At 41.1% G+C, this 24,755-nt stretch overlaps 1 protein-coding gene across 1 annotated transcript; it reads right to left on the bottom strand.

The window, feature by feature from the left end:
• Window positions 1-6,860: 6,860 nt before the first annotated feature.
• On the bottom strand, window positions 6,861-24,441 carry maco1b (macoilin 1b). Its single transcript, XM_085256626.1, has 11 exons — window positions 24,097-24,441; window positions 21,808-21,949; window positions 18,619-18,745; window positions 17,203-17,326; window positions 16,177-16,355; window positions 12,448-12,991; window positions 11,369-11,527; window positions 10,645-10,827; window positions 10,429-10,549; window positions 8,836-9,010; window positions 6,861-8,748 (listed from the first exon to the last, which is right to left on the bottom strand). The coding sequence occupies exons 1-11, from the start codon at window positions 24,174-24,176 to the stop codon at window positions 8,546-8,548; spliced, it is 2,037 nt and encodes a 678-aa protein (XP_085112752.1). The 5' UTR covers window positions 24,177-24,441; the 3' UTR covers window positions 6,861-8,545.
• Between the last annotated feature and the right edge of the window lie 314 nt (window positions 24,442-24,755).

The following is a 24,755-nucleotide window of genomic DNA, read 5'->3' as shown; positions in this document are numbered from 1 at the left end:
ATGACTCTGTGAGCGTGAGGCCTGAAAGATGAAGCTCTGATGGGTGAGTCATCTGTGTTTTTGTAAAGGACTGAAACATTGTTAACACATCAAGTTAAAAATATATACTCATACTTTAAGGTGTGTCTGTGTGATGTGTCTAGATGTATCTGGAATGAGGAATTCTGTGACTGAGTGACAGGGAGTGCAGAATTATTAGGCAAGTTGTATTTTTGAGGAATAATGTTATTATTGAACAACAACCATGTTCTCAATGAACCCAAAAAACTAATTAATATCAAAGCTGAATGTTTTTGGAAGTAGTTTTTAGTTTGTTTTTAGTTTTAGCTATTTTAGGGGGATATCTGTGTGTGCAGGTGACTATTACTGTGCATAATTATTAGGCAACTTAACAAAAAACAAATATATACCCATTTCAATTATTTATTTTTACCAGTGAAACCAGTATAACATCTCCACATTCACAAATATACATTTCTGACATTCAAAACAAAACAAAAACAAATCAGCGACCAATATAGCCACCTTTCTTTGCAAGGACACTCAAAAGCCTGCCATCCATGGATTCTGTCAGTGTTTTGATCTGTTCACCATCAACATTGCGTGCAGCAGCAACCACAGCCTCCCAGACACTGTTCAGAGAGGTGTACTGTTTTCCTTCCTTGTAAATCTCACATTTGATGATGGACCACAGGTTCTCAATGGGGTTCAGATCAGGTGAACAAGGAGGCCATGTCATTAGTTTTTCTTCTTTTATACCCTTTCTTGCCAGCCACGCTGTGGAGTACTTGGACGCGTGTGATGGAGCATTGTCCTGCATGAAAATCATGTTTTTCTTGAAGGATGCAGACTTCTTCCTGTACCACTGCTTGAAGAAGGTGTCTTCCAGAAACTGGCAGTAGGACTGGGAGTTGAGCTTGACTCCATCCTCAACCCGAAAAGGCCCCACAAGCTCATCTTTGATGATACCAGCCCAAACCAGTACTCCACCTCCACCTTGCTGGCGTCTGAGTCGGACTGGAGCTCTCTGCCCTTTACCAATCCAGCCACGGGCCCATCCATCTGGCCCATCAAGACTCACTCTCATTTCATCAGTCCATAAAACCTTAGAAAAACCAGTCTTGAGATATTTCTTGGCCCAGTCTTGACGTTTCAGCTTGTGTGTCTTGTTCAGTGGTGGTCGTCTTTCAGCCTTTCTTACCTTGGCCATGTCTCTGAGTATTGCACACCTTGTGCTTTTGGGCACTCCAGTGATGTTGCAGCTCTGAAATATGGCCAAACTGGTGGCAAGTGGCATCTTGGCAGCTGCACGCTTGACTTTTCTCAGTTCATGGGCAGTTATTTTGCGCCTTGGTTTTTCCACACGCTTCTTGCGACCCTGTTGACTATTTTGAATGAAGCGGATCTGAACAGTCAGCCAGCCAAATTTGCCCGGTGACTTTTCCATCTTTGGTTGGCATTGATATGGCTGTGAGGATTGTAACCGATGTACAGTTTCTTGTAAACCTATTAAGTTCAATTCAATTTTATTTATATAGCGCCAAATCACAACAACAGTCGCCTCAAGGCACTTTATATTGTACAGTAGATTGTACAATAATATATACTGTAGTTTAATCCAAACATGATACAAATAAGTTTTTCATCCAGGTTACCAAACCCTGGATGAAAAGCAAAAATGGTTTTTTTGTTACATAAATGAGTAAGTTATAATCTTATATATCACCACTCTGATTTTTTTTTTTTTGCACTAATCTCGCTAAAGTTGTTAAAGCAGGACCCAGTAGTATTCCCTGAGGAACTCCTTTCTTTAAAACAATTTCTTACAATGTTATAATCTAAAAGTAAACAAAGTGTTCTCAAAAAGTGAGCGCGCTCCTCCATCCAGCACAAGTCTAAACTGCAATGCTTTATTGTTGTGAGGGATAAATCTGTGCCTGTTTTTCATTTTGCAGTCATGCCAACACTTTTAATTCCTGTTTTGCACAGAAAGCCCAGTCATGAACTTTTGCAGCACACCACTGACATCCATCAGCCACATGCAACACAAAATGCCCATCTCAGCTTGTATTTTGGGCTAAACTGGTTTTCACTAGAGGTGGTTATTAAAGTTTAAACACAAGATTTTACTGCGGCTAATTTAATGTAACCTTTGACCCCATATCCTGCACTACAGGGAACTGTTGCAGTATGGAGGAAGTACGTGGGGGGGGTTCTCCTCAAAAAGGACATTTTGCATCAGTGAATCTTTGCTTAGATTAGAAAGCCATCTTTCCACTGCGGATCTGATAATAATTCTGTCTCTACAGAAAATTTTGGTGTCTCAAGTTATTTAACACAATTTTCTTTTATTTCTTAGCATGAAAACTGATTTTCTCATGCAAGTGACAGAAAGTTTTGAAGCTGGAGTTCTTAAAGCTGTGGATGAACCAGTAGTGTTCCCTGAAGTACTCCTTTAAAATCATGTGAACACGTTCGTTTTAGTACTTTAGTACTTCATATTCCAGCTCAGTTTCAGAAAGAAATTCTTCACATTTCTTCTAAAAGTCAGATCAACCACTACTTAACTCTAAATCAGAGCTGTTAAACACATTTTACATCATAACTTACACACTGCCCAGTTTGATCTCAAGTGGCTCAGATGGGTAAAATAACCAATAACCTATAACCACTTCCAACATGTTCCGCTTTCTGTCAGGGTAAGGAAGTTTAACTATATGTGTCCATATTTAATGTCTGAGATTCTTAAAAAGAAGAAGTGCAAGTTCAATAATACGCCCATGTTTTTAAATAAAGAAATGCCACTAACATAAATCAAAGAAAATCAAATTTCCACACAAAATAGTGAAAAGCAGGAAGTGTTCGTCATGTTTTGGTTTATCTCTTTCTTACTTTGGTGTAGTGTGCCAGGCCACAAATCTCTTGGGTCGAATTGGACCCTTTGTTGGGCCAGTTCTGGCCCCCCCAGGCCACATGTTTAACCAATAGTTAATAGTTAAAGGTATGTTCTGGGAATTTTCAAGGACAGAAAGAGGCGGTTATAAAGAGTATCATAAAGTAGTCTCATAGTGTGTGTTTCACTAAATTAAACTGATAAATCTGAAAACTTTCCACAAAATATAAATCAAGTCAGTTCATTTGTATAGCACCAAATCACAACAACAGTTGCCTCAAGGTGCTTTATATTGTAGAGACCATACATTAATACAGAAAAACACAGAAACCCCAACAATCAGATGATGTGATCAAGTGCTTTGGTAACAGTGGGAAGGAAAACTCCCTTTTAACAGGAAGAAACCTCCACAGAACCAGGCTCAGACAAAATTCAAAAAAATATACTTTTTGGTATAAACCTGTAACTGGCAGTGATGCTCAAGAGTGCATTTAACAAACCTCTATGACCTCTGACCCTTTTATTGTTCTTCTTTGGTTTTCTCCAAAGTTAGCTCCATGGATAAGACTTCTGCGAAGATCCAGCAACAATTCTGGCATTTGAAATTTAAAATTCACCCTTTGTGACCCTTGGTTTTATTACACTGGTCAACATCTTTTCAGAAGCTGCCTGCTTTGTATATAAAATAGGCGATTTCATATGTACTTTTTCCTGCTACCAGGAAGGTCAAATCCAAGGCCAAACAGAAGAAGTCAAAAGTCAAACAGATAATTGCATTTAGAATTCATACAAGACCAATGTCAACACAACAGAGTGGCCATGTGAAGATTAGTACAGGTAATGGCAATTTCGGCCATTGCTGCAAAAACTCAGAGGTGTGTTTTAGTCATTTCTGGTTTCATTTAAGAAATGATCCAGGAGCATGCCATCAAAACTAAACCAAACCACAAACTTTAAGCATTATTTGTCTTTTTCATTGACTCAAAAAAGTACCTTCAGATGCATTATGACTGTAGACTGGTGTAATCTTTCCTTGTGATGAAAAAACCCAATTTGAACACTTTCTGTGAGAAAGTGAAACCAAAAAGTGGAATCTTTTTCTAACCTCAATCATTTTTGAGGCCCAGATAAAATACAGTGCAGAGCATCTCTAGCAAACATGCTGATTGACATTAGGAATGTTGTCTCATATTGGTTCCTGTAGTCGCAGAGCTACATTTCTCTGGTGAGTTTCACTGAGCTTACATCACCGCCCTGTGTGTGAATCACTCGAGGGTTTGGCTCGCAAAAAAATCCAGCAGTACCAGATTTCATGGGAGATGACAGTTTAACTGGCCACAGCGTCCTCAGGTGCAATCTAAAGCTCAGTTTTAAGTTACAACACAGCATAAAAAATAGTTTCTAGAGAGACTGATCACTGCTTTAAGTCCCTCTGTGCTCAGGCAGGTGAATTCCTTTTAAATCACTGTTTCTTTGTTAGCAGATACAACTGTGCCTCCATGCAATGGGACAAAGAGTGACTGTAAACTGAAGCATGCAGCACGAAGCCTGGCTTTTAAGGAAGCAGCAGTACTAGTTGGAGAAGAAAGATCAGAGAGTTTCTGCCAGAGGAGAGAGAAGACGCATGTTTTGGTTCTTCACTCTGAAGGTGAGTATAAGAGCCAAAACACATACAGTTTAATTATACATGAGGACAAACACAAGTAAGCAACCCTCAGAGCAAGCATGGGAGTGTTTCTGCTGCAAGCTCACCAAAGCTTCAGTGATCGTCTGCAAAAATAATCTTTTTCTAATCCTTTAGGGTGAAAGTGTTTTCAATCAAGAAAAAAAATGTCAAACCGAGTAACTCAAGAGAAGCTTTATCTGCATTTTATCTTATTTATGCCTCCTTCCCTTCAAACGGGAGGATTAACTGTAGATTTCAGATGCTTAATGGCACTGTGGGCAATTTCTAATGATCATAATTTGCCAGTTCCACGTTTGACCCTGTTAAACAGGAAGTGGAAGAGCATGGAGCAGATGGGTTTAAAAACAGATTTATTACCAATCTAAGCACAGTTAGTCTCAATGCACGGGTTGATCAAACATATCTCAGGAAGCTTGGCACGTGACACTTCCTGAGAGGGCGTCTGTTTGAAATTAGGGGTGCTTGACATTGACAGCAGGAATCTTAACCCCCACAAACCTCAGGAAGTGTCATTCCTGATCTGAATGAACTTCCAGGGCCAAAGGTCAGGAAAGCAAAGGCATCCCTCACGTGTCCATATTTAGGTAGAGAAACGACTCATCCAGTCCTGCAAGAAATGATCATTTTAATGACCAGCTTTTCCCTCTTTTTGTGGCCAAAGAATGTCCATCTCAAATTATTACCATAAATAAGCATAAATAATAATAACCAACTCTTTTATCAGAATAAAATGTGATTTATGGTCTTAAAAAGAGGGGAATATAATGATTATTTGCAGAGTGAATGAGCAGAACTCGTGTGGAGAGAAGTGATCACTGATCAGACTGACACTGCCTTCTAGTGGTAAAAGGGAGATGGTGCATTTGGGCAAACTCCAAAATAACAAAGGGGCCACAGCAAGTTTTTACACTGTTTCTGATCTCTCAGCCTTCCGTTTTCTGTTTATTAAATCAAACGCTGCCGTGTTGGTTTGAGATCATGTAACTGAAGAATTTGCCGTTCCTTTCCTTTGAGAAACTCGGGTTGCTTTGGCTCATCACCCGTTCACACTGGCAGACATACATGTGCATGAGCAGCTTTTCTCCTTTTTCATATAACTCTGGTACAAGTTCATCTTTGTTTCATCCCTCCAAATGTTCTTGTTCTGAACTGTTTAGGATTTTCTTTTCCTGGCAAAGTTTAATCTGTTCTTCGTGTTTGTCAGTGTAACCAGTGGTTTGCACTTTTGTTTTTTCCCCCATTCATGAAGGTATCTTTTGACTGTCCACTTTGACAATGATGCAACTACAACATGTTTGTCTTTACCAAGGAAAGAATTCTGTGATCACGCACTTTAGTTTTCTTCTTCTTCTTTCTTTCGTCTTCCCATATGGAAAAGAAAAAGTAAAAACTTACATGATTTACTCATGAAAGTGGCCACTTTCTCATTACTTTCATATATTCTTTTAGTAAGTATCCAAAACATACAAGTTTCATTATATAATTTTTCAAGGTATCTTATATCTGTTTTCACTCTTGTATGCTTTTCATACAAGTTTCGCACAAGACAGATACAAACTTTATAAGATTTATATATATATATATATATCTTTTCCATATGGGTTATCTGAGTTGGTCAGTGCATTCAGACTCTTAAATTGGTCCTTTCTGTAGTTCTTCCTCTCATGTTGGCCTCTCTCACTTGCGCTGATCTCTTTGGATGTCATAGTGAGAATTCAAGTGACCTGGAATCGACTCCCGATCATTTTATCTGCTTAATTTGTCATGAAATGACAAAACTGAACTCCCCTCTCTGTCAGACCCCCGTCAATCTAATGCCTGATCCTCTGAAAAATGGGGGACTGTATATAATGTCTGTGATTCCTGAACAGTTTATGCAAAACTTTAATTAAACCCCTTAAAGCTGAAGTTTGCACTTAAATCACATCTTGATTGTTTGGTTTAAAATCCACTGTGGTGATGTAACAGAGGCAAAACTACAAAAAAAAAAAAGCTCCAAATATTTTTTGTGCAGATTGCTGTGAGTTCGACTAAGAGGGTGAAAGTGTACACCTTTAAAAAGCTGCATGGACCCTCAGAGAGATTTTTTTTTTTTTTTTTTTTAAACAAATACGCAAACTGATGAAACTGAGGCAAAGTGCGCCTGAAGAGCACACAGCAGCTTCGAGGTTTAATATTTTAAACATCGAGAGATCGAGCCGAGGGAAACTGACATCAAAGCTGTCAGGTTGGTTTTACCTCTGCAAACACGTTAAATTAACAACACCAAGAAGAGAGAAGTCAGTTTGCAAGAAAAAAAAAGTTTATTTCTTGTAAACCTCACAGAGCGAGAGCGCAGCCAAGGTCAGACCTGGAGGAGGGGTAGAGAGGGAGGGTGGGGGGCAACCGAACTGTGACTTTGGGCAAAGAAAACAAAAACAAAATCTATTCTTTCCACATTCAGCTGAACAAACAACCAACTAAAATGTAAATTTGTCACAACATTTTCCAAGAAGCCAATGACAGCAATCTGAGCGAGTGAGAAAAGAAAGAAAAAACAAGCGTCTCCATACACAGTAAGGTGAAAACCACACGCACAACAATGACGGTGAAACCACATCAGACTCGAGAACTTCCTTCTCTCCCTGCGGGAAAACTGCGAGAAGAGTAGAAACAGGAGGAAAAGAAAAAGCAGCCACTCGCCAGATGCTGCAAATACGGTGACATTCACGAACTTCTAGTCCCTTACTGTCAACTATACACCTTCCTCTACTACACCACAGGTCACCACTGCCCATAGACTCCTTAACAGAAACCGCTGTTAAAGTGTTAGCCAATGCATTCACAGTACATTCTTCAACACAGGAATTCCAGTCTTGGCACACAAACCAAAGTGGAAGTTAATTAAATTAACTCAACTCCTTTTTTTACATTTTTTTTTTTTTTACATTGCACAGTCCATCTTTACAGTTTTCCCTTTCATACAGCAACGTGTGCTTTCCACAGTGAGAAAAGAAAAGAGGGGGGCAGCAGCTAAACCAAAGCATTTGGGGGTTCGTCTGTCAGAGTGACTCGAATATGTTGCTGTCAAACATATCTGATTGATTTTATTACAAGGCTGCCGTCCAGAGAGCACAACGATCAACAAATCTGTGTTTTTAGTCCCACTAAACTGATCTCTTCCAGCTTAGCCAGATGCTTCAACGCATTCGGAAGGTTCGGGCAGCATCTCATTAAACTCATGTCCTCAAGGCACTGTGATCATGAATCGTGATGCAGGATTATGCAGAGCAGTGGAAAGCAGACTTGTTTCTGCAACCGGGTGTGGGAATGAAGAGGGAAAACCAAACTGCTGTCACTTTTTACCCCCTTTCAAACAAAAAACAAAGAACAAATCCAGTTTAGACAGCTTAAAAACTGTTTACCGCCAGCACATCCCCAACGCAGCTTAGAGCAGGGTCAATTTGGTGTCCAAATTGTTTTTTCTTTTTAAATAAAAGAGGTCGAGTTGGTGTCATGAGTGCATTACATTCCTCTGATGCTATCTCGGGAGAACAGCTGTTAAAATTAATTTGGATTACAAGTCAGGCTGTAGAATCAAGGAGGGCTCCGTTTTCCAGTTTGTGGAGGGAATGATAAACCCAAAAAGAAAAGAAAAATACAGCAACTGCTCCCCGGAGGTGAGGAGTGAGAGCGATCCTCGATTCTGTGAGGTTTCACTAGACACTTAAAAGAAAAACTGGGGCTTCCTAGCTGATGTGGGATTTTCAAGTTTGTTTGTTTTTTAAGTTTTCTTTTGTTTTAACTACAACAAATACAGTCACACAATACAACATCCTTCTGACCTGGCAAGGAGAGAACCAAACCAAAAAAACCCCAAACAAAAACAAACAAAAAAACCCTCAGGTTCTCAGCCACGAGGTTGCGGGCCTGCAGGAGCAGTAAAAAGGACAGGAAGATGGATGGCGAGGTGGAGGGGGGGGGGTTCACTTTTTGAGAGGCTGGTAAACGGAGGCGTTGGGGTCCAGGCTGGAGGGATTGGTGTCCATAAACTTTGAGGAGTAGTGGGGGGCCACGGGGGTCATGCTGCTGGTGTCGGCTGTGTAGGAGATGCTGGGCATGACGGCCATCACTTCTGCTATCTTCTGCTTCAGGTCTTTGATCTCCTGGTCCTTCTGCAGGATCTGACCTGAAAACAGATTTTAACAAGTCAGCCTGAGACATTTAAAACAAAAACAAAAAAGAACAACTCTGAGGACTGTGAACTTTTGTGAACCTTGTGCGATCTCCAGCTGCCTCTTGGCGTCCCCGAGTGCAGAGAAGAGGTCCAGTTTGATCCTGGTCTCTGCACTCAGGCTGTTCTCCAGGTGCTGGGTCTTGTCCTGCATGGCTGACAGCGCTGACATCAGCACCTCTGTGTCTTTTTCGTTTTCTTTATATTTATGAAGCTCCTAAAAGATGGACAGGGAAACAGTGGGGGTCAGGAGGGGAGTGTGTTTGCAGAAAGGGTCAGCAGTTTGGAGGTTTTTCACACCTGATATTCCAGCAGCTTTTTTTGTGGGACAACTGAAAAGATCCAACAAGTCACTTTGTTATGTTAATTCCAACACAGCTCAATGGATGTTTGCGAGGAGGCACACTTAGGCTACGTCCACACTAGCCCGGGTAGATTTGAAAACTGTGTTTTCGTCTGAAAATGCTCCACGTTTTCACACAGTTGCGCGTCCACATTGAAACGGGTGAAAATGCTTACGTTCCAGTACTGCGCATGCGTGAAACACAAGAAGATTCGACCTGCCTCATTTCTGTCTGCCGTTTATTTACTTTCCGGCTCTTTGAAACGTCGTGGCAAAATGTCGAGGAAAAGCACCGAGTTTTTTTAAATGGACTAATAATGAGGTGGAGTTGTTGCTGCGAGTAACACAAAAGTACAAAGTTGCAAAAGCGAGACAGAGTTGAAGAATTTGAAGAAAAGCTATCTGAAGCATGTACAGACTGATATTAGTCTTTAATAGGGCTGTCAAAATTGAGAGCAAACAAAACAACTGCTGTATAATGCCCTCCGCTATCTTAGTTTCATTGGTCACATGGCTGCATCATATGACTAACATGCGTCATCGTTTTAGAAAGTCTGCGTTTTCACTGTCCACACTGCAATGTGAAAACACCGTTTTCAAATGCATGCGTTTTCAGGAGCGCTTTGAAAACGCTGCGTTTTCCATCAGCGAAAACACAGTCTCAGTGTGGATGGGAGGCCAAAACGATAACGCATATATGTGGACTTTATTATAACTTTATTATAGATTTAACAGACCAGGCTAGTATTTCTGCTGCAGTCTTTTATCACCCTGACACTCAGAAACATCTAAAACTTTATAATTTCATCCTGCACAAAATGTCTTGATGCATTCTCAATCATCCAGTAAAGTAAATCTCCAAAAGTTGATTCTGTTCATCTGGACGTAGCGTTTTGTGGGAGAAACGTTTAGTCACTCATCTAAGTGACGTCTTCAGTCTAGGCTGACTGCAGTTTTCCCCAACCTTATAAACAGTACATTTGCATAATGACTGAAACCAGCCCACTGAAGGAACAATGAGATGAGTGACGAAACGTTTCTCCCACAAAACGCTACGTCCAGATGAACAGAATCAACTTTTGGAGATTCTGCACAAAGTGCTTCATCATGACAGACGTTACATTTTGCTTCCTCACTTCCACTTTCCTGTCGCACTTTTCAATGATGGCTGCTACCAGACCCAAAGCAGAAGTGGCCGTGCACACAAGACTGTAAAAAGAAGCATGTGAAAAGACCCAAGCCTCTGATGGACTCATACGTCAAACCAAACAGTGAATTTCTCAAACCTGTACCTGCACTTTTAACTCAAGCTCTCGGATCTGGTCCTCCTTTAGCTTGATGTCCATTGTTAATTTCTTGCACTCCGTTTCTAATTCGGTGATCCGCCGCCGTAGCGTGTCTGTGCACTCCCCTCTGAGAGCAATGGGAAACACAAAGAATGGTGAATGACCCTCGAGGCCCACAGCAAACCACAAGTAACAGAGCTGGTGAGCCAGATGTGTACACACCTGGATGCTGCTGCTAGTGCTACTGCTCTGGCTGCTGTGGCCTCCTCTAACTTCTTTCTCTTCTTCTCCTCTGAGAGCTGCTTCTCGGCGGCAGCTCGGGCCTCCTGCTCCACTTTGAGCCTCTTCTCCAGTTGGCCCACTGTCTGTTTGTCCTTCTGCTTTGCCTGCACAGCATTATGGAGCCTACAGGAGCACAAAAGCCACAGAGCAGCTTGTTAGCACAACAGGAAGTGAGACCCTAAGGTAAATGGTAAATGGACTGGTTCTTATATAGTGCTTTTCTACACTTCTGAGCACTCAAAGCGCTTTACACAACTTGTGCATTCACCCATTAATAAAAGCGCATTTTCTTAGTGCTTTCTAACTAACATTCACACACACATTCATACTCCGATGGATGCATCGGAGAGCAATTTGGGGTTCGTATCTTGCCCAAAGATATTTGGCATGCAGATTGGGGGAAGCCAGGAACCACCAGCCTTCCGATCAGTAGATGAGCTGCTCTACTGCCTGAGCTACAGCCACCCAGGACGTCTGGAAGGCAAACCTCAGAGGCAACCCTACCAAACATTTACTGTAGATTTTTAGGGGACTTTTATTTTTATTTTATTAGACAAAACCTAAAGTTCTCGATGCAAACCCCCACCGCGCTCCTTCACCCAGTTGTTTTCTTTATGTTTGTTTGTTTTTAACTCTCCTCCACGATGGCAGCAGCACCACTCACTTGTTCTGCAGCAGTTCGTTCTCCTGCCGCAGTTGGCCCAGCTCGGTGCGTATCGAGCGCTCGGCGCTGCCCAGTGAGCCGATCTGGCTGCGCAGGTCCTGCTCCACCTGCCGGCTGGCCTGTAGGTCCGCCTTCAGCTTCTTGACATCCTGCTCCAGTCTGTCCCGGGCAGGAGCATGACAAGAGGTGAGAAACACACAGAGGTCACGAGAAGGAAACACAACAAAAATCAAAGTTTGAGAAGCACAGCAACATTTAAATTCAGGTGCAGTTAAAGCCACAGCAATAATAAAATCAAGATGATTGAGGGAAAAAAAACATTTGAGAAACCCTGCCCTCTATCTGTGGCTTTTATTTTTCTCATTCCTTTACACAAGGGAACTTCTCTCTAAAACCTCTGACTCTCCTCCTAAGTGAATGAAGAAGGCGGGTTTCTTTTAGTCAGTGGGAAGAATAAAACGAGGGTCAGATGTCTGATGAGGAGAAAAGAACAGGACAGTTCAACAAACGTGCAACGTTTTGAAAAGTGGCCTTAACTCGTAATCATCGTGAATAAAATTTTTGCCATTTTCAAACTATTTTACATGAAACCATGGATCACAGGGAGATGTGTTAATATCAGCAAACCAGTAAAAAATCATTTTAAAAATTATACAAAACAAGCAAAAAATAAATAAATAAATAAAATATAGTCAGGTCCGTGAATAACTGGTAAAATAAAGTTTTCTTCTGTACACCATCTCAGTGAATGCTAAATGAAAAAAGCAGGAAGTTACTGCATATGTACACAAATGTTAATAATCTGTAAACAGTTAATTTGATGCTTTTGTTAAATCCCTTAAATTAAAGTTCGAGCTCGGCACTTCGATCCCAGTTCTGCCTCTGGAGATAAAAATCAGTTAGTTGCTAAACTTTTTACGAGACAACCTTCCCTGATTAATGTTCTGGAGGCTAAAACTGAACTCGGCTGAAATAAACCTCATAAGCCGCTTTCCCTTAAAAGAAGCTTCACTCCTGATATCGCTGATGAGGTCAGAACGGTGCATTTATGAATATAAACCATGTCTGTGTCTTCTTACCGAACCAGTGCTTCCGGCTTGCTGAGCTGGTTGTTGGGGATGCAGTTGTCGGTGGGGTCCCTGTGGGAGCCGCCCGACGTTCCTTTCATCAGTAGCTTGTGCTTCTTCTCGTTCTTCCCCGCAAACGACGACGTGGGCGTGGGGACGCTGCCGTTGGTGGTGCTGTGGCCGCGGGGCGAGGAGTTAAGCGCCGCAGTGTTGCTGCTGGCATTTTTGCAATTTTTGGAGGACGACGATGAGGAAGAAGAAGAGGAGGAGGAATTGTTGTCCTCTTTAAGGAGCAGGTTCTCTGTACTGCCCAGCTCTGTGTTCAGTCTCTTGTTATTCATATGGTTCTCCATATACTCCATCTCCTGGAGTTTAGAGTCCACTGAGGATGGCAGGATGCTGTTATGCTGTTTTTTAGCTTCCCCTCGTCCCTCTTTCCCCTTTTCTCTATATTCTAGCTCCGGCAGTTGTGCCAATGTCTTTTTATTGACTGGGGCGCCATTCTGTGACACTGGAGGTGTGTCCACTTCAGATATACCTTTAGCTGCCGTCGCCGCTGTGGGAGCACAGAAACACAGCAATGTTTATGTGAATATTCATGTGTATTAGAGGTGTGATGGTACGTAAATCACAACACGTTAACCCTCAGGGGTCAAGGGTAGAAATACTTTTGATTTTATCTTCATATTTAACCTATAAACCCATTTACCTTGCTGTGTGAGAGACTTTGGACTATTTCGACAGACTGTATTAACACAATGGACCGAAAATGGCACAAAAAACGAAATTTTTTTTTTTTTTTTTTTACTGTGAAAACCACAAACATGTTTAGTGAACTAAACCTGACTTTAAATGCAAATATACAATGTAAACTTCAAATATATGTACAAACCTGGCTAACGGTTAGCTAAAGTTAACTACAACAATTTACATTCAAATTCAGTCAGTTCTTTCAACTACTTACAAAACAATCAGGTAAGGCTGTTCGACATAACGATATATATCGGATGACGATATGAAAACGTCTGTCATTTCCTAGTTTGCCTCGTGGTGTAGCAAAATAAACTGTTTACAGCATCGTTTTGATGGTCACTGTAGAATTTCTTAAACTTCTATCTTTGTCTTATATTTAAAATAACCACACTACGGACGGACAAGCGACTGTTTTTATGCGTTGTCGTTAGCAACAACGACGGTAAAACCATCGCTTGGCTCCGCCATCCGCTTGTTTATTTTCCACATAAATTTTTCAAAATAAAGCTGAAGATTCTGTTGAGATTTTTCAAAATAAACTGAATCACGTGAAATAGTATGTAGAGTATTTACGGGCGAGAAGCTAAAAAGAGCCGTCAGGTGCTAGAAAATAAACCTTAGAGCGGGCTTTTCCCCGCAGCAGCACGCCGTGTAAAAAAATGCTCACAAAGAAAGTTGCGGCAGTTTCAAATTATTTAACACTCAATTCCAGGTACACAACGCCCAGCTGAAAACACTTCACGTAAGTCGACTTGCCCGAGATTCACAGAATTTACAGAAAATATTTTATATAAAGTAAAATGTTTGTGATATATATCGTTGTCAGGACGATAAATGTCTTATATCGGGATATGAGATTTTGGTCATATCGCACAGCTCTAAAAATCAGGCGTCGCAATAAGATTCCACACATATTATTTGCACTACTCCCAAAATAATAGTTCCTGTCCACGACAAGATAGAGGGGGACATTGCAAGCCTGACACCTCCAGGGTGTATCTACTCCTGATGTCCACCTGGAGACAGCGTTTACATTTCAATCTGTCTCCAGTGGCTTTCTGGCCAGAGTCTGTGACATTCAGCAGCAGCCGCATTGTTTTGACACACAAAACAAATTAAAAAAAAAAAAAAAAAGTCCACATTACACACCGACTACACACTGCAAACAATTAAATGTCACTAAACTCTCAAATCTCAAAACTCGTCTCCCTTTCACCACTATCATTCCCACAATTTTCCCCTCTTCCTCAGCAACCACATGGTGGTGTTGGCATGTCATTTTCTGATTGGTTGATGCATTTTTCACCAATAGTAAAGAGGCTATCCTTAGAAAACTGTTATACAGTTTCTTCCTGCACCAAATGAGACAGTTTTCAGGAAAAAGCTGAGTTTAAATTATTTATCGTAAGTCTGGTTTATTGGCCTATCAACAAAATGTAAAAACTGGTACATAGTTTGAAGTCTGCACTTTCAACACGTGTTTAAACAGAGTCTCAGTGAGGCTGGGTCTTGTTGATACATAATCTTAAATCTGTTACGTGATCTGGACACGCCGGCGCATCCGTCGACTCCAGAGGGTTAAAAGTCCATTTATGTCCAACAGATCGGTTTTGCTCGACCCTCGTATATTTTCACTGAGCTCTAGCTGAGTGACATGCAATGGCTACAAAAATTCAGGCAAAGTTAATAGCAGCAGTTCACCTGCATGCATGCAGATGAACATGTGTGCTCATTAAACTCTCTCAATGCTTTCATTGAAAGCCTTTATTGTTATCACAGAAGCGAGTGTTGCTGTGGTCGACCTCGTTCTTGGCACCGCCTCTTTGCTGCCTGCGTGTTTGAAACTGAACTTCTGGCCTTGACGGTTTGTACTGTAATTTGCATTAACTATGAACATACTGCACTTACTCTTTACCTGTTACATCATCATTATATAAAGTATATATGCAAGCCTCCATATGTTATATCTGAAACAGGACTTTCAGTTACACCTGTGAACACTGACAGCAGGCTCAGGTGTTTTATTTGTGAAAAAAGTGACTGTGGCTACGACCTCACATCGTTTTCACACCAGCTCCTCACACATCTGTCTAATCACACCCAATGTGGTGACTGAGTGGAAGGAGTGTTTATCTAAACTGTGAGGCAGGTGCACATGTGACCACACACTTTGGACAGAAAGGGAAGACGTACGATTTATTTGACTGAAATGATTCATGAGAAACAAATGAGAGCTTGACCAAAGCTGTGATTAGAAAGGATGTTCAAAATTATATGAAGAGGATCAAACCTCTAAAACTAAAATCGGCCTCCATGTTTCACAGCAAAAATAAAAAAAGAACTTTGTAGTCGTAGAGTGGAGCCACATTGAGCCATACAAGCTAAATCACCAGACAGACATTACATTCTTTGCTCAGAACTACCTGATAGTACCAGAGCGCCAAACACATGAACCATTAAAATGATAAAATGGAAAGTGCACTGCAAAATGGAAAAGTTGTTTTTATCTGAATGACTGAAGCACACTGTTTAAATCTAGACAAGACTTTACCTTTTCATCCATCTTTACTAATATTATAGCACTTACTATACATCTTCCAGGTGGCAGAATTCAAATAAGTAAAACTGGAACAACTACTCGGCTGCCCGTGTTCGCAATGAAGCGCAATCAAGGCGTCCACACGGGAAGTGATTAGCAGCCCAAAGACCCAACATGAAGGGACTTCAAACAACAGTGAGTGAAATAACCCCTGGGAATACAAATTTCAAGGTGAGAAACTACCAATGAAAAGGTCACCTCTGTCAGCTATCAAACAATAAACAACAAGGGAATCACGTCCTGTGTAGACCTGGAGACCTAACCACTTAAGCCATGAACAATCGAATCACTGCCTTAGGGCAGCGAGCTAACAACCACAGCATGGACGGAGTGAGAAGATAATCAAGGACATAACGAGATTTCTGCATGTGTGCAGGTTTGAATCTTACCTTCTTCGGCTTCGCGCTCTTGCCTCTGAAGCATCTGTTGCTCTGGAGGCAGAGCCTGCTGTAGAAGCTGCATGTAAAACTCATTCTCCTTCTGCACCTCCTTTTGCTTCCGGAGGCGCATTTTATAGCTTACATAGCTCTTGAAGCCGAAGCCCAACGTGACCACGGGGTAGCCGATGCTACGGAGACGAACACAAAACGCACATTCATGAGGTCACTGGGCACAGATGAAGGGTTACTACAATTTTTTACTCCAATTTTTTTTTCCTAATGAAAACAATTAAAACAGTCAAAATATGCTTATGCAGACACTAATGTACCTCCAAGTAAAATCTATGTGTGGGAAGCACTTTGTGACTTCAAAAATCTCTTTGCCAACTTCATAAAAAGGGGAAAAAAGTTCAAAAATAAATTCACACAGAAATACAAATGCAGGTATTTGGTATTCATCAGTGACAATAATAAATAAAAACAGGACCAGGATTAATTTATTTGGACCAGTCTCATATCAAAATTAGAGTCGTCAGGCTTTGTCATTTGCAGGCATTCTTTTCCTTTTTCATCTCACATACTCACACACGGAGACACCTTACGTGACCATAAGTTGAATAAAAGCTTCCCGAGAGTTAAACCTGACTGTCATCCTTCTACTTTCTCACTTAACTCTGACTGAACAGAACAAATTAAAAATAAGAGTCACAGGGAGCCTGCTGTCAAAGATCAGTGCAGTCCTGGAAACACCAGGAAAATGTGCAGACATCTGCATACAAAGACTCTTTAAGTGTAAGCAGATGAATCATGCTTACACGTGTAGACTTGGTCACGTGTCATGTTTAAAAGTACACAATAAGGCACATTTAGATGTATTGTGTACTTTTAAACATGATCTTAGTGGTTTTATGTACTGAATGAAGCAGTGTGAACATTATAGTTCATATGCTTATTTTTTTTCATCTTTACCTAAAAAAATATCTGTTAGCTGCGTTCAAGACAGTGAACTTAAGCTGTAACAGAACAGTGGCTCACCAGTGTGCAGCAAAAGGGCGACATAGGTCCACGTGGAAGTTCTTCAGGTCTTTGAATCTGATGGCTGCCTCGATGTACACAAAGAGTATCCATAGAGACACGGTGGGTAGACAGACCCCCCTCTCTGAAAAAGCAAAGCAGCACAAAGATGTGAGAGCATGACTCATTTACAAAGCAGTAAATATTTTTTTAAAAAGTGCCTAAGGCGTCAACTTTTTGTATTTATTTGAGTTTAGGAGGTTTAGGAAATGCTGAAGTAGAGGCTCATGGTTCAACACAACCAGTGTTGGACGAGAAGATCAACAACCAAAGACACCATGCTGAACACTAAAGCGTCTTCCCCTCACAGCTTATTAATTTAACACTGATATCAGAACAGGACTCTGTATCTGTGGATACCTGAAGGTATCAGTATCGGATCGACCAACATCTCAGATTCTTCCACCCAAACTCTGAGACAATATCATAATTTAAGGATTCATTTACAATTTTAAACATTTTCAGAAGTGCAAAAAGCACGAACTTTTTCATAGAGAGGTGCACACGGAAAATGCATAACATGTTGGTCGGGCTTGTTGAAGAAGGAATTTCAACAACTAATCAATGTCATCAGCATGAAAATAGATGGGAATGTGTTTGTAGCATCACATTTTTATGGAAATGATGTCAGCCATTAAACCCCCCCACCCCAAGCATACAGTTTATATGTTTATGGACATGTTTGTGAATTGTTAACTGCACATAAAACAGTATAGTACAGTAAGATTTCCAACATGGGGTGGTCAGAATACAGACGGTAACCATTGTTTCAGGGGCTCTAAACACTGATTTCCCACTAGGCTGTGGAGAGCTGGGGGATATTAATACTCCTGTGATGTCCTCTCGGTCTGAATGTCACTGGTGAGTACGGCTGGAGAGCTCAGAAAGCAACTGGGAGCCAGTTTCAGTTCCCCCGCCCCAAATTGGCACTAACATTTCAATCTGACACCCGGCCTTCGGTCAGCTCAGGGGGACCCCGCTAAATCAGACTGACAACTAATCCTCAGAGGCCAGCTTGCTTACACATGGCGTGCAAAATTCTCAGAAACAACTATTTGTAAATACAACGACAGAGAGTAACCGAGAGTCGCACAACGCCTTCACACCTGCTTTTCCCCTGAAGGGACGGTTGTTTTTAAGTGGTGATAAGCGTGACTACAAAGGATGAGTTATTTTAGCAGTTCATGAGTGAATGATTTACAGCACACATTTACATCCCGAGGACAAAAAAAAAAAAAAATCCCAAACAAAAGGAAAGATTGTGATAAAAATATGGTCAACCAGCATTTATTTAAAAATGGATTTAATTTTTTAAATATTACATTTAATTTTTAAACATACAAAATATCCCTAAAGGTCAACACTGCATAGCCTTACCTGTGTGCCAAACATACTGCACCCACACGTAGGTACTGGCAGCAAAGAACAGCCATTGCACTGGGATGAAGAGGAGGCAAATGATGTCCGAGGTAAACGCCACACACACAAAGAATACTGAAAAGGCCTGTTGGGCAGAGGAAAGGCGATTATTACCAACATCGCAGGCAGAAGAAGAAGTGTACATTATCAGATGTTTCATTAGAGAGGCTGGTTACCAAAGTTTTCATAGTTCATTTTACTTTTTCCCATTTAATTGCTCTTTTTGTGTAATTTTATTTTTACCTTTTTGAGCCCTTTTGTCTCGCACCTTATTTATTAGGAATTCCCCAACTTGTTGGATAAGTAAAGCCTGTTACCTTAATTAAAAATGTGTCATCAGTGGTAAATGAATGACATTTTTGGTTCTTTCTTCTCTGTGAGAAGCAAACACTTCCTATCCGGCAGCACTGATAATGGCCCCGAGGCTAAACTAAAATTATGATTTCACGTTAGAATAAGGAGATTTGGGACAGAGAAGGGCCCGCAGGCCTGATGAGATCTCTGCTGTTTGTATGTGAGAGGAGCGCTCTGATCCTAAGAGGCAGCAAACAAGATTACTGATAAGAACAACATGTTGTCTTTGAGATTGTAGCAGGACTCGACTGCCTCACATCCAGGGAACTGACACTTTTATGCTGATAACCTGAAAGGCTGTTTTATTCCTCACTGCTCTCACCTGTACATCAACCCAGCTAACCACATTTTTCCCATCAAGTGTCTGACACTTCTCCTGGAGTGTGGTTATGTCAGTGCTCATTTTACCATCTTTTTTTATTTATATATATATCTCCTCTCATCATTTACTAGACAGTCACTTTTCCACCAGCCTATACGACTTCTCTGATTTATTTATCTTATCAGTCACATTATTCAGAGTTTGTTCAGGTTATAACTGTTTAGACTGTGTTTTAACCTAGAGAGGTTCAAATGGGCCACAATGAACATTCATCTCAAATTTTTTAAACGTCTTTAACCACTTCAGTCATGAAACTGTTGATCAGTATTTAGACTCCTTTCACTGTACTACACAGATACTTTGAGGATGCCCAGTTCATATTTCACCAGCAGAACTTTACCTTTTTGCTCAAAAGAACATTTAAACAAATAAAAGTCATTAACAACTAATGTTTAGGGCCTAAATTCAGCATCTCAGGCGGTAAATAAAAACAGCATGTGTATGTATATTCTTATTTTAGTTCCACATCTAAAAAGCTGAGTAGTGACAATAATAAAAAGGCTGTAATTATGTTTTTGTGGCTAAATAATAAAATAAATAAATAAGTGGCCATAACTCGGCTACGTGATTCTTATGCAGATCACACATCCTAAGAAGATTTTAATCTAAGGTTGTGCAATTCACACCAAAATCTACATTCAATAACAAGAATTCTCAACGCAACATTATTGTGCATTCACTTTTTTGCTATAAATCCATATAAACACTTTTCTTTAACAATCAGACTCACTCCTAAAAAAACATTTTGGCAGGTCAGCTTTAACCAAGATTGTCGGAGGAGCAAGTTTTGGTTAACAAGCTAAAGGAATGATCAGTTGTGATCTCAATACTCATCAAAATGAATGTGATTCTGATTTTTGTTTTAGCATCCCAGGTTTAATTTGCTCCAAAACATAGAGCCTGGTCATAGTTTGTGGTCTGCTGAACTTTAAAACCTGTACGAGCTCTCAGAGTTTATCACGAGTTTCTTTGGGGGATCAGAATGAATAAATATTCCTCCATAACTCACACATGGGACAAATATGACGTGCTGACCATCACAATCCGACCACCAACATCCAAATAGGAAAACTAAACACATCCCAAAAACCTGTGACAGACTCGAACTCCACCTCCTTGAACTGCAGTTTGTTGCAGCAGAACTTCAGAGAAGCATGCGAGTGGACTCAAATGTTCACATGTGGCAGGCAACATTATAAGAAGTGTGCAAAAATTCTTAAATTCGCAAAAAAAACTAGGGGTAACTTATTTTGTTTATGCTGAAACTTTTCCCTCACTCCATTCATTAGAGGTCCCCAGACACCATCACCAGGAGTCTTCCTCCAGCCAGTGGCTATGTTCAAAGGCAGTCATGTTTTCAGTGTGAAAAGCTTCTTCTCCATCAAGCACTGATCAGGTTTCTCAGAAAAATGTTTGGCATCACTGTCAGTGTTACAATACAGTAAAAATAAATAGAGTGCCCTTATGTTTTCTAATATCCCTCTACTACACACTGTCCATTATGTTGTAATGAATTCAAACACTCTTCCACAATTAAAACTCATTTAATTCACTAACAGATAAATCATGTGATTAAGAGCTGGTCTCAAGGGGAAATGCAAAAGTAAAAGTGAAGCCATTTCTGATCTGGATAGCTATGCGCTGCCAAATGAATCGGGCAATATGACCAACTGGATAGCACAGTGAGTCTCCTGCTGAGTCCAGCTGGATGAGCGGTTTCTTGTTTTCGTTTATCCTCCCACAATGAACGACTACTGTCCAATACGGTGGAGTTGGAGTCTGTCACAGGGTGAGAGTCCCTGCCGACCACTGCTAGCTTTCCAAAAAAAGAGCGTCGGTTTTGTCAACTAGTGAATCGATACTATGCCATCTAAGATGGTTGAAAATACACAAACAAAAACAGACAATTCACTGAGAGACTGAGACTATATCAGTGAGACCATGTGCAGGAAGCACTCACCTGTGTTTATAAATATGAAATATTACACTGAGCTATCTTTACACAGTGATGCAGGTCCGAGTTAGCGACACAGGCTAAATACTCCAATGACTTCAGTTCTATCATATCTATAGGTATGGCCCTGTATTCGCACACATCAGTGAACTGAACAAAGGATTCTGGTTCCCCAGAAGTTTGGATTAAAAAATATACGAAGTCAGGCCTTTGCAGTAGCTGTTCATTAACTACAGAGGAAATTGCCCCTACATATGAGGCCCCCTCCATCATAAGACCCTACTAAAACCTGACTGAACACCCATTTTTGAAAAATTCTGATTACTTTTTATCTATGTTACTTTTTTTTTAATGTGTGGTACTGTTTTATTCTTTTGGCTGCAAATCAGACTATGTAAATTCTGTGCATCTTTTCAGTTGTTCAGTGTGTAGTCCATACTTTAAGTCATCTACTCACCAGCCCCTGGTATCTAAAGGAGTCGTACACGCTCCGGATGAAGAGCCAGAATGGCCAGAGGTACTCAAACCTGAACTCAAGTACAAAATCTGCCAGTAGCACCAGTGCCCAGACCACCAGGAACTTCAGGTACAGGAAGGTACTAGAAATACATTTACAAACAAAAACAAAAAACCCTGAATGACAGAAAACTGTTTTCCAACACAAACACACAAGAAAATTTAAGAGTCTAGACTGGTAATGACATTTGTTGCAGCGTAGATTTTCTCAAGCAAGTATTTCCATAAATGCACAAAAAGCAATTATGAGTTTATAGTTATTAGTTCACATCAGATGCACTCAATAATAGTGAGAATAAAAACTGTGAGGAGGTACAACTGCTCACTTTCTTGTTTGAACAAAAACCACCAGAAGCACAAAAAAAAAGCCTGACTAAAGCTTCCTATCTCATGGCTTCAGCTGGACAACAGTGCCAAGCAATTTAAAAGAGGCACTTGGAAACCAAATCTCTCTTCTGCCTGCTGTGACAGAGCAAAGAACCTGAACCCCAGGCAGCAAGAACATGTGTTTGATTGTGGGAAAATATAGCCAAAAAAAAAAAAAAAAACCTTGATAGTGCCTACATGTGAAAATATAGTACTGAGCAAAAGTCTAGAGCCATCCCTTCCGGATTTATATTTTGCTAGGAAAATGGGAAAGAAGTGTAGCAATTTATTCTTCAACACAGCCTGGACGCTCTTCAAGAAATCCCTGCAATTTCTTAAAGCAGCCCTCAGAAATAGTTTTCCAGGCTTCCTGGAGGAAAATCAAAGCTCTTCTCTGGATGTTGGCTCCCTTGTGTTCTGTTGTCTCTCATAAGACAATCCCACCATGCTTCAATCATGTGGAGGTCCAGGTTCTGGCGAAGCCAATCCATGACTGCCCTGGTACACTTTTACTGGATGGGCAGTCTGTCAGGGATAACTGTCATCCTGAGAAATGAAGCTGTTGCCACTGATCTTAAGTACAGTTCTAGTGTAATTTGGCATATCTCAGCCTTTTTGCCCCATTTTTCTTCCTTAAGAATGGCTTCTTGGCAGCCACCCTTCCACTGACAGCATTTCTGACGAGGCTTCAGCCAACATTAAACGATCAACTGAAGGACCAGATGCAGCTCTCGGGACTGCATCTGGTCTGCATCTCATGCTTCTTTACAATTTAATTTTTCTTTTTGCCAGTTGTCTGTAGACACAACACTGGTTCAGTTATGTAACTATTTTTTTCTTGAAGGATTCATAGGTCAAGATTGGAAGGCATTCCTCTGAACATGGTCAAGTAGAAGGACTGGACTGAAAACGTGGGGAAAAAAACCAAAAAAATATAGCCAAAGTGCAAAATGTTTTTAAACTAACTTCAGAAAGCCTGGAGAACTATTACAAGTACATCTGGCTCCTTGGACGCAAAAAAAACATGAGGAGTGGCTCAAGACTTTTGTTTTGCCTTGGGCACAAGAAGTTGGAAGACGATTTCTCTGCTGACAAAGACTGTAGGAGAATGAAGTAAGATGTGTACCTGGAGCTGAAGATTTGGATATGACATCGGTGCCACACTGCAGCAGGGATATAAACACTGCTCTAACCTCTTGCTGCTTTTATCCTGCATTTGCTAGAGACCCAGAAAGTGGCCCACTGGGGGTGCTCTGATGTCGGGGGGAGGCACCTGTTCAATAATTCAAACATTGCCCCACATTTCCAGGTCCTCATGCCACGTGTGTAAACTAAATGGCCTTTAACGTTAATATGTATGAAGCCACACACAGCTGGAGACTGGAAGCACAGCCAAGCCACTGAGAGCTGTTAAAAGCGAGTGACAGCAGCCTTATCGACACGTTTGTGGTTAATGTTACACCACTGTCGTTGAGGCTCATGTGATGATGTTGGCAATAATAAGCTGGTGGACCTGCTAACAGCGAAGCAGCTAACTTTGGCACCTTCAGCCAGTGACAGCTGACTCTGGCGCACAGTTAACACCCGGGATTCTTTAGTTATCATGAAAAAGTCAGCTGCAGTGTAATTCAATTAGTAACTGTGCTATGGAGCCGGAGTCAAAGCTCAAAACAGGCTGTTTTGGGGCCTAGCGCTATAGTTAGCTTACATGCTAGTGTAGCATATAACGAAAACATACTAGAGCTAGCTGCCTGGCTAGGTTAACAGCCTGTCAAGAAGTGGCAGCAGCTGTGAGGTTAGGGAGGCGTATTAACGCAAACAACCCATTCATTTCCCTTCGTTGAGCAGGCTCCGTGTAAGTTACCTGCCGTATATCCCCTCGGTGATTCGGTTCCGTTTTAACGGCCGTCGGAGTTTGCTGCAGTCCGCATTGCGCCGCTTCATCCTCCTCCACTTGGCTTTGGCCTTCGAGTACCCGCCGTAATCTTATCCAGTTTTCTTGCGTGTGCGGACAGAGATAATAAATAAAGGTGCTTGTGATATATATCGCTGTTGTTATTATTTTTTTCCCCCACTTGAAACAAAGAAATAAATAAATGACTATTCGGGGAACCTCCTCTTTTCTGTTAGCGCAGGCTCAATAAGCCCAGAGCGCGTTGTGTTTTACCTAGTGTGGCTGTCAGACGGCCGGTGCGACCAATCACCGTTTCCGTCAAGGACTCCTTTTTTGACAGACACACAGAAGAGCCAATCACTGCCCTCAGTGGCTGCTCACTGAGCGCTCATCACCGTTTGTGGAGCGTCTTGGCGTTCAACCAATCAGATTGTTGTGAACAAATTGGGCATCCCCGATCGGCCAATTAACTGACAGCGGGGGCGGGTATTTCCCTTATATGTTTCTGCCTTTGGTTTATTATGAGGACTCAAATATGCTGTATTCGGGACAAAATTCCCTTTGTGCTTGATACAAAAACATCCAGTCCGACATGGGGGGCGGCGGGGTATTTATATCACGGCCTTTGT

The sequence above is a fragment of the Mchenga conophoros genome, linkage group LG19 (assembly GCF_057382185.1).
Source record: "Mchenga conophoros isolate Kocher_MC1m ecotype Shallow Benthic linkage group LG19, M_conophoros_male_GT1.1, whole genome shotgun sequence".
In the NCBI taxonomy this organism is placed as follows: Eukaryota; Metazoa; Chordata; class Actinopteri; order Cichliformes; family Cichlidae; genus Mchenga; species Mchenga conophoros.
The sequence above is the reverse complement of the archived record's forward strand: the minus strand, read 5'-3'. Positions and strand labels throughout refer to the sequence as shown.

Excerpts from the sequence above, each read along its gene's own strand:
- maco1b (XM_085256626.1), bottom strand. The coding sequence starts at position 24,176 with ATGAAGCGGCGCAATGCGGACTGCAGCAAACTCCGACGGCCGTTAAAA. Across the intron at positions 17,327-18,618 it reads GCAGTATGTTTGGCACACAG|AGAGGGGGGTCTGTCTACCC; the intron begins GTAAGGCTATGC and ends TTGCTTTTTCAG. Across the intron at positions 11,528-12,447 it reads AAGCCGGAAGCACTGGTTCG|ACTGGAGCAGGATGTCAAGA; the intron begins GTAAGAAGACAC and ends TGCCCGGGACAG.